The sequence below is a fragment of the Linepithema humile genome, chromosome 1 (assembly GCF_040581485.1).
Source record: "Linepithema humile isolate Giens D197 chromosome 1, Lhum_UNIL_v1.0, whole genome shotgun sequence".
NCBI classification, from domain to species: Eukaryota; Metazoa; Arthropoda; class Insecta; order Hymenoptera; family Formicidae; genus Linepithema; species Linepithema humile.
The window spans coordinates 26,958,232-26,968,793 of NC_090128.1; the positions used below are offsets into that span (position 1 = coordinate 26,958,232).

At 35.5% G+C, this 10,562-nt stretch overlaps 2 protein-coding genes across 3 annotated transcripts; both read right to left on the reverse strand.

The window, feature by feature from the left end:
• Window positions 1–4,149: 4,149 nt before the first annotated feature.
• On the reverse strand, window positions 4,150–6,902 carry LOC136996849 (A disintegrin and metalloproteinase with thrombospondin motifs adt-2-like). 2 transcript variants are annotated; one of them, XM_067348069.1, is made up of 5 exons: window positions 6,716–6,902; window positions 6,210–6,425; window positions 5,383–6,098; window positions 4,809–5,152; window positions 4,150–4,747 (listed from the first exon to the last, which is right to left on the reverse strand). In XM_067348069.1, exons 1-5 carry the CDS (start codon window positions 6,746–6,748, stop codon window positions 4,161–4,163), a joined length of 1,896 nt encoding a protein of 631 aa, XP_067204170.1. In that variant the 5' UTR covers window positions 6,749–6,902; the 3' UTR covers window positions 4,150–4,160. The 2 variants fall into 2 exon arrangements, with proteins under 2 accessions (XP_067204170.1, XP_012216432.1); XM_012361009.2 differs by having other exon boundaries at window positions 6,524–6,774.
• Window positions 6,903–7,035: 133 nt separating this feature from the next.
• Window positions 7,036–10,513, reverse strand: LOC105668554 (A disintegrin and metalloproteinase with thrombospondin motifs adt-2-like). Its single transcript, XM_012361010.2, has 5 exons — window positions 10,244–10,513; window positions 9,930–10,145; window positions 9,103–9,818; window positions 8,528–8,874; window positions 7,036–8,467 (listed from the first exon to the last, which is right to left on the reverse strand). The coding sequence occupies exons 1-5, from the start codon at window positions 10,442–10,444 to the stop codon at window positions 7,881–7,883; spliced, it is 2,067 nt and encodes a 688-aa protein (XP_012216433.2). The 5' UTR covers window positions 10,445–10,513; the 3' UTR covers window positions 7,036–7,880.
• Between the last annotated feature and the right edge of the window lie 49 nt (window positions 10,514–10,562).

Here is a 10,562-nt window from a genome sequence, read left to right on the forward strand (position 1 = left end):
ATAATTCGATTCAAATGACAAACGATGTACGCCGACAGCCATCAAATTGATTAGCAATTTCTTATTGTGCCGGTGCAAACTAATGGCATCGAAGTAATACTGTTGGGGCCTACGCAATTTCACTTACGCGGCGAAAATGGTACGTGACGGATATAATGCGGTTAGCATTTATTTGAACTTCAGTCGAAGGGTGGCCGCCCCTCGGCTGGTCGATGTTGAATGCCGGTGCAGGAAACGTAAACAGAATCGGGAATAACGCCGCTTACCAAAACGGATTTATTCGTTCCGAAATTCCTTCACGAGTTTCCTGTCATATTCCGCAAAACTAATAACCAGAATTTTCATTATTAAATAACATTTGCATGTCATTTTATGTCCGAGAGAACGTTTTCTTGTAAGAAAAATCGAGTGTAATACTTATAGTAAAATATATTACGCTGATAATAAATGTAACAGGCATCATGGGAGCTGGTGAACTATTCATTGAAATTTACACGAAAACTAAATGTCTCTGGGTTAATAACTCGGTTGAAGGAAATAAGCTGGCCCCATGCCCTGACACGCTTCCATAGCATTAGCCAGCCAATTTAATGGAACACACATCAACTTTGCAAAACCATCAGGATCTACTACGTCAGGTGTCACCATTGTATCTCATCATAAAGCTCAAGCGGCGACAATACATTTATAATAATAGCAAGCATACTAATTAAGATTACGTTTTAATAACATTTTAATTAAATAAGTTAAAATAAACTAAATCGATAGAATGCTACTCCGAAATTTGCACTCAAATCATATTTTCTATTAACAAACTGATCTATTTTATTAAATTAATAGAATTTTCTTCTTAAAGTTTTTATAATAAAAATAATATAACTGAACAATGTCGTGAAAACTCTCCGGTTTCTACCGGTGGTTAAAAAGATCGACTGGGTAACCTACATAACTTTGTGATAATGACCCATTATATCGCTCAGTACTAACGAACCTGCTACTCGATTGCGCTTTTTACTCTTTACGGGTCACCAATGTCGCGAAGTCTCTTGCCGCGTTACCTGAAATTATTTCTCACGAGGCGATTAAACTCGGCTGCAACTTTCCTTGGTTCACTTTCTTGCCGTTAATGAGATCGATTCCCGCGCTCTAAGTTTGTTTCAAACTTACAAAAGCCGCTCTCAAGATGTACTCTCGATTCGGCACAAGACGCACGATTTTAAAAACCCTCTGCGAATTTTCCAATCTGCTTTTCTTTAATCTTCGAAAATGTTGTTTTGTGCCCGAGCGTTTAAAAAATCATCCCCGCATCATTTTAACGCAAACATTTCACGTTTAAGTAAAGACTAAAATATTTCCTCCCACGAGATCGGCGTGTCAGCGGGTGGCGCCGATCTCTCCGAGAGGGACTCGACAACGAGGAAGGGTCTTCTCGGCTGGTATCTATGCGAAAGGGAAGCCTAGACGAATACAGGCGTTAAGAACGAGACGGGGTTGTAACTTTTCTACGAACAAGAGGCCGGGGCACCCCCGCGGCGACACCGCGCATAATCTAATTTGTACTTCGGCAACTAAGCGCCACCACCCTCTGCCTTTCTTCACGTTTTCTCTCTCCCTTGCCGTTTTCGTCCTCTTTCCCCGTCTCCCTTCTTCCTTCGATATTTTGTATACTCTCGCGAGCACTTCGTTGTACCGCATCGTGTTGCCGCCAACAGGAGAATCGGCGTCTACGTGTCTCAGGCCGACGAGATACTTCCACGGCTAACAAACGAACAAATTGCCTGTGGTTGACGAAACAAAGCACCCCGTGGACTAACTCCGGCAAGCGGTACGAGAGGGTTTGTTTTAGACTCACGAATCGCGCTGCTGGACGCGTGTTACCCGCAGTGATTCTCGTCAGTGCGCTGTAACGACGTCATTATTCGAAGGAATTTAAAGTGGTGGTAAAGACAAAACTGTCCGGGGAGTACAATATATGTGAGGGAGATCTACAGGTTAAATCAATTGAAACTCAAAGATTTAATCTATGCGTGCTGGCTACTTGTAATTTACAATGTAATATCAGTGTGAACGCTCAGTTAAGAAATATTGTTGAGAAATCAACTTAATTCTTTAACTAAATCATAAAATTACTTACCAGAATATTTATGTAAATAATACATACGTTCCACTTTTATATATTTATATTCTTTTTAGAGCACATATTTCTGCGCTTTGTCATGCAGCCAGCAATCCGCCAAATTTATTATTTTTTTAATAAATTGAATTTTAAAATTATGAAAATAGAATCGTTTTATATAACTAGGAAAACAAGCGAATATAATTTATTGTAACTGACAATCATAATTGGCCACAAAAAGCTATATCACGGCTTTTTCAGCTATATCACGGCACGTGTTCATTGCATTGCATCTTTTGACAATACAGTGCGTATGTCGCTATATTGCACGTCGTTGTGAACAATGCATTGGTGCTTATGGTAGTCATTTTCAACATTTGTAACTTTCATACAACCAACACAACAACAAATTATTGTCTGTCCTTATTACACTTGTTAAGATATTTGGTAATAAAATGTATACATATTCTATTGGGACACCGTGAGTATATGTATTTTTCTTTTTGGTTTTGAATTGTATATTTCACATATAAAATTTGCGATAACAGAATTAGAAAATAGAATTATGAAAATAGCGAACAATAGATAGAATATATAACATTATTTACAAACATTTTGAACATTATGCAGAAACGTTAAAAAAATTTTAATTAATGACAGTTTTAGAAAGATTAGAACATAACATTGCGGATACAATTTAGTCTGTAATGTCTTAACCATTATAACTGTAGTTTTCCGGCAGACAATAATGTTGGCGACAGTAATAATTCTCGCCATCTTTCTTGTGACACAACGTTCCATCTGGAAAGTATGGGTCCACATTAAAATCGATCATTTCAAAGCGTAGTGCGTAGAGAGTTAATGAATTTTTTAGTCGGCAATGTATAGTACAGGCCTTCCATGGTTTCTCGAAATCATGAATGGTCTGCCATCCTGGCTTTTTATCTAATTTAATCGTCATGGTCAAATTGTTTATTTTTGCAAAATATCTCAAACACTTGCACTTATTTTCAATATCTAACTCAATCCTCTTGCGTTTCCCAGCACAGAGTAACGTATCATCACACAGAACCACGTCATAATATGGCCCTTCGCAACTAACCGATCTGTGACTTCCATGTTTGCAAGAACGTCGTTTGACTTTTACGCCTTTAGATTTCATCAAGCAACTACTTTGACAGGCACCTTCTTTCCAGTCACCCCAGTTATTAACTTCACCATACTTAAAAATGTATAGCGGTTTGAGAACGGGCACGCATTCTCCTCCGCGACATTCTTTCCCTAATGCGCAATGAGTTCCTAGAAAAATGAGATTAATTAAACTATAAGTTAATTGAGAGATCACTAAGAAGGTACATACCTTCCAACGCCGGTTCCGAAAAGTAAAACCTACTTTTGTGAGGCGTTTTGCATTGTAAGAAATTACATATATCAAGCAACGAGACTACGTTTGCATCCTTGTCGCGAAAATATATTTCGCATTGAGCTTTGACAATCCATTCTCTTCCGGGTAAATCATGATAGCTCGAATGGTCCAAAGCGTCTTCCGATCTCGTATGATCTGCAAGACACTTCGGTGTAGTCCAGAGTTCTTCAGCTGTATAACGACTACACTCGGACCATGTCATATGGCCTACACGTCCCATGCGAGGGACGTTTATTATGTAACGTAAAACGTTAAAACGACGTTATCGTTCTCTCGACACGATATCATACGGAATAGAAATATCTCTACTCTACTCAAATACTTATTTTTACATTTGGTAAACATATTGAATATTACCTATTACTTTTTTATTATTTTTATTATGATTTCACTATTTTTAATCGACGGAATTAATTTTCGTTGCAGAAAATTTGATATAATTCTTGGTCCACATGTCTTTATTAAGTAAGGTGTATATGCTAAGCAGATGTTAATGACAACAGATTGACTGATCAAAAATTCGGTACCAAACAAATTGACAAACTATTTTAAAATGATTTAGGCGCGTTTCATGGTTTTCTATTTTCTCGATTCTCGTTCACGCATGTCAATGATATTTTAACCATTATAACTGTAAGTTTCCGGCAAACAGTAATGTTGGCGACAGTAATAATTCTCGTCATCTTTCTTGTGACACCACGTTCCATCTGGAAAGTATGGGATCATATTAAAGTTGTTCATTTCAAGGCGTGGTGCGTAGAGAGTAGATGAATTTTTTAGTCGGCAGTGTATAGTACAGGCCTTCCATGGTTTCTCGTCATCATGAGCGGCCTGCCATCCTGGCTCTATATCTAATTCAAACGTCATGGTCAAATTGTTTATTTTTGCAAAATAGTTCACGAGCCTGCACTTTATTTCAATATCTGAGTCGATCCTCTTGCGTTCCTCAGTACAGAGTAACGAATCATCACACAGAACCACGTCGTAATATGGTTCTTCACAACTCGCCGTTCTGTTACTTTCATGTTTACAAGAACGTCGTTTGACTTTAACGCCTTTAGATTTGACCAAGCAACTACTTTGACAGGTGCTTTTTTTCCATTTACTCCAGTTATCATCTTCGCAATATTTGAGAATGTATGGCGGTTCGAAAATGGGCACGCATTCTCCTCCACGACATTCCTTCTTTAATGCGCAATTAGTTCCTAAAAAAATGAGATTAATTAAACTATAAGTTAAATAAGAAATCAGTAAAAAGGTACATACCTTCCAACGCCGGTCCCGTAAAGTAATGCCCATTTTTGTGAGGCGTTTCGCATTGTAAAGATTTACATATATCAAGCAAAGAGACTACGTTTGCATCCTTATCGCAAAAAAATATTTCGCATTGAGCTTTGGCGGTCCATTCTCTTCCGGGTGAATCATAATAGCTCGAATGGTCCAAGGCGTCTTCCGATCTCGTATGATCTGCAAGACACTTTGGTGTAATCCAGAGTTCTTCAGCTGTAAAACGACTACACCGGGACCATCCCATATAGCCATGTCCCATGCTAGGGCTCATAATGCTTTTGTCATAATCACACAGTACTGAATCGTGTGGCATTCCTAAACTTTAGAACAAATAAGTTATTAATTTTGATAATATGCTTTATGTTGCACTGTTTATTTATAATATTATTATATTATACAAATTTATTAATAATTAGCATACTGAATAATTAAAAGAACACATCTCTTAAGAAGTTGCTTTATTTTCTACTTTTAATGTATAAATTTGAACAAATTTTTATAAAACATGTTATTTATGTTTAATTTATTTGTAAGACTTTTATAAACTTACACATGGCCGATCTCATGAGCAGCAGCGATAGATGACGTAAAACCCGATGTTATACTATTTGCAGTACCAAATTCGACTATCGCACACGATATATTTGATTTGCACACACCACCGAGAAAGGATCTTCCTAAATCGGAATGGCTCTTCTCATAAATGTTTACTCCAGTCAGGTAAAGACCAATGTCCCAGTGATGCGGATTATTGTCGTCCGGAGGATTGCGAGCTTCCGCGTATTTGCAGAACGCCTTGAGCAGTTTCACACTGTTACCGTCAAAAACTGGCAAAGATGACGGTTGTTTATCGAAGATTTTCAAATGTACCAACGATATATCGATAGAAACACCCAAACTAGGATGATGGAACATAGCTTGAACATTATTCACATACGCTAATATCATCATGCGCAACTTTTCTTCATCTTTGTCCAGAAGAGGCATGAACGTTCGATATGCGGCTTCGTCGAAGAACACAGCCAGTTCTATAGTTAATTTTTCTTGCGTATTTCGTACATGACGTCGCTTTATTTTAAAATTATCGAATTTACGAAAATTTGGACCAGCAGATAATCGCGATGTTCTTTTAATTAAGTGAGGTCTGCCAAATGATATATTTATCACTTCTTTAACGCAAAGATCGTCGATTGTGGTCAAAGACGCAAAGTCAATTTGCAAAGGTCTAATTTCCAATGTTTCATGTTTCAGAAAAACGAATCCTTCCTACTTTGAAAAATATACATTAATGTTTTTGCGTGTCAGGCTTATATTTACAACAAAAGCAATTTGTCATTAAAAGTATTAAGTATTAGTTTTTCATTTAGTATCACTGACCCATCCATGTTGTTGACAAAAGTTTATGGCCGCCGTGCTGATATGATTTTTGTGAAAATAATAGCAAGGATCAGATGTGTATAATTGCGAAATAAGTTCTTCTGTAATGTTTTTTGCATCACGTTTCCATGCCTCAAACTTGGACGATACAATCCGCTCGTTTCTACGCAGGTTTAATAGAATTACTTTTCCAAAAATTTTCAGAGTTAGTGGTATCTGCAAATTGAATGATAATGAATAAAAGATTTGATAATTATCGAATAATATTTTGGACACTGCGCAATGAATAAAGCAGTACAATAAATGACACGTACTTCTTTTGCGCTTGAATTCCATGCCGGCAATAATATTTTTTCAATATCTTGCTCGATATATGCGAACGTTTCATTTAATAAAAATATTATTAGCAATTTCGATATGAGAAACATGTTTCTTGCGTTTTTCAATTTTGCTTGAAAATATTTTATATTAACGTCTTTTTATATATTAAATTACTTATTACATACATTCGTTATAATACTCTCTTGTTCGTTGATCATCTGATCGGGTATAAACACATACTGGTATCTGGGTTTAGGAATATCACTCGTGTCGTGTGACACTTCATGTATATATACCTTCTATGCTACATATACAGGATGTCCTTATAAATTGTAAACACATTAAGAAGTTATCATTTGTCCGTTTGTCCATTTTGTTAAATAATATGGGAATAAAATATATATACATTTTATAAGGACATCCTATGTATTTGTATTTTTCTTTTCGGTTCTGAATTGCATATTTTACATATGAGATTTGCAATAACGTGTAAAGTAAGAAAAATGCGTTATGAATTATGTAATGCGTTATGATTGACATGTAACATATGTAAAATTGTTATTAAATATTTTGAACAATATTCACAAACATTTAAAAAATTATAATTAATAACATTTGTAGAAAGTGTAGAACATAACATTGGATGCACAATTTAGCCTTTTAAATATTAAATATATTTAAAAACAAAAAAAACTGATCACTGATTTACTGATTAACTTAAGTAACAAATATATTGAAATTCTTCCATTTTTCTCTCTTTCTCTTTCTCTCTCTCTGACGATCCCATTACTGCCGCATTCGGTCAACGGGCACATAAATTCAGTGAATAAGTAACAATTTGTACTAAATAAGTTTGAATATTTTCTTACTTTTGGAATAAAATTTTCTTTATTTCATCATTTATTAATCTTTCTAAGTCTTTATATAATATAATGAAACATTGGTAGACCATTACAGTATATAACATAGTGAATGACGTTATCGTTCTCGATCATTCTCTCGACACAATATATTATACGGAATAGAAATATTTTTACTCTACTCAGATACTTATTTTCACATTTAATAAACATATTAAATATTTTTTATTACTTTTTTGTTATTTTTATTATGTTTTTATAATTTTAATTGACAGAATTAATTTTAGTTGCAGAAAATTTGATATAATTCTTGGTCTACTTGTCTTTGTTAAGTAAAGTGTGGATGATACGCAAAACAGATGTTATTGACAATAGACTGACCGATCGAAAATTCGGTACCAAACGAATTGACAAACTATTCTAAAATGATTTAGGCGCGTTTTATGATTTTCTTTCTTTTCGATTCTCGTTCACACATGTCAATAATATCTTAACCATTATAACTGTAGGTTTCCGGCAAACAGTAATGTTGGCGACAGTAATAATTCTCACCATCTTTCTTGTGACACCACGTTCCATCTGGAAAGTATGGGACCATATTAAAGTTGATCATTTCAAGGCGTGGTGCGTAGAGAGTAGATGAATTTTTTAGTCGGCAGTGTATAGTACAGGCTTTCCATGGTTTTTCGTTATCATGAGCGGCCTGCCAACCTGACTCTATATCTAATTCAAACGTCATGGTAAAATTGTTTTTTTTCGCAAAATAGTTCACGCGCTTGCACTTTATTTCAATATGTGAGTCGATCCTCTTGCGTTTCTCAGTACAGAGTAACGAATCATCACACAGAACCACGTCGTAATATGGCCCTTTACAACTCGTCGTTCTGTTACTTCCATGTTTACAAGAACGTCGTTTGACTTTAACGCCTTTAGATTTGACCAAGCAACTACTTTGACAGGTGCTTTCTTTCCATTCACTCCAGTTATCATCATCACAATATTCGAGAATGTATGGCGGTTCGAAAATGGGCACGCATTCTCTTCCACGACATTCTTTCTTTAATGCGCAATTAGTTCCTTAAAAATGAGATTAATTGAACTATAAGTTAAATAAGAAATCATTAAAAAGGTACATACCTTCCAACGCTGGTCCCGTAAAGTAATGCCTACTTTTGTGAGGCGTTTCGCATTGTAAGGATTTACATATATCAAGCAACGAGACTACGTTTGCATCTTTGTCGCGAAAAAATATTTCGCATTGAGCTTTGGCGGTCCATTCTCTTCCGGGTAAATCATGATAGCTCGAATGGTCCAAGGCGTCTTCCGATCTCGTATGATCTGCAAGACACTTTGGTGTAGTCCAGAGTTCTTCAGCTGTATAACGACTACACCAGGACCATCCCATAAAGCCTACAGGTCCCATGCTAGGGCTCATAATGCCGTTGTCATAATCACACAGTACTGAATCGTGTCGCATTCCTAAACTTTAGAACAAATAAGTTATTAATTTTGATAATATGTTTTATGTTGCATTGTTTATTTATAATATTATTTTATTATAAATTTATTAATAATTAGCATACTGAATAATTAAAAGAACACATCTCTTAAGAAGTTGCTTTAATTTCTACTTTTAATTTATAAATTTGAACAAATTTTTATAAAACACGTTATTCGTGTTTAATTTATTTTCAAGACTTTTATAAACTTACACATGACCGATCTCATGAGCAGCAAGGATAGATGATGTAAAACCCGATGACAGACCATCTGCAATACCAAATTCTACTATCGCACACGAATAATTTGATTCGCACACACCACCGACGAAGGATTTTCCTGCGACATCAAGGCTCGTACCATTAATGTTTACTCCAGTCAGGTAAAGACCAATGTCCCAGTGATGCGGATTATTATCGTCTGGAGAATTTTGAGCTTTCGCGTATTGGCAGAATGCCTCGAGCAGTTTCACACTGTTACCGTCAAAAACTGGCAAAGATGACGGTTGTTTATCGAAGATTTTCAAATGTACCAACGATATATCGATAGAAACACCTAAACTAGGATGATGGAACATAGCTTGAACATTATTCACATACGCTAATATCATCATGCGCAACTTTTCTTCATCTTTGTCCAGAAGAGGCATGAACGTTCGATATGCGGCTTCGTCGAAGAACACAGCGAGTTCTATAGTTAATTTTTCTTGCGTATTTCGTACATGACGTCGCTTTATTTTAAAATTATCGAATTTACGAAAATTTGGACCAGCAGATAATTGCGATGTTCTTTTAATTAAGTGAGGTCTACCAAATGATATATTTATCACTTCTTTATCGCAAAGATCGTCGATTGTGGTCAAAGACGCAAAGTCAGTTTGCAAAGGTCTAATTTCTAATGTTTCATGTTTCAGAAAAACGAATCCTTCCTACTTTGAAAAATATTCATTAATGGTTTTGCGTGTCAGGCTTATATTTACAACAAAAGCAATTTGTCATTAAAAGTATTAAGTATTAGTTTTTCATTTGGTATCACTGACCCATCCATGTTGTTGACAAAAGTTTATGGCCGCAGTGCTGATATGATCTTCGTGAAAATAATGGCAAGGATCAGATGCGTGTAATTGCGGAATAAGTTCTTCTATAATGCTTTTTGCGTCATGTTTCCATACTTTAGACTTGGACGATACAGTTTGGTCGTCTCTATGCAAGTTTAATTGAATTTGTTTTCCAAAAATTTTCAGAGTTAGTGGTATCTGCAAATTGAATGATAATGAATAAAAGATTTGATAATTCTCGAATTATATTTTGGACACTACGCAAAGAATAAGGCGGTACAGTAAATCGCACGTACTTCTTCTGCGCTTGTCGAATTCCATGCCGGCAGCAATATTCTTTCGATGTCTTGCTCGATATATGCGTACGTTTCATTTAATAAAAATATTAATAGCAATTTCAATATGAGAAACATGTTGTTTTTTGCGTTTTTGAATTTTAGCACTTGAAAATGTTTTATTAATGTTTTTTTATATATTAAATTACTTATTGCATACATACGTTATAAAGCTCTCGTTGTATCAACTCGTTGTGTCACGCCCAAGCACATACTGGTATCTGGGTTTAGGAATATTATTCATGTCGTGTGACATTTATTGTATATATACCTTCTATGC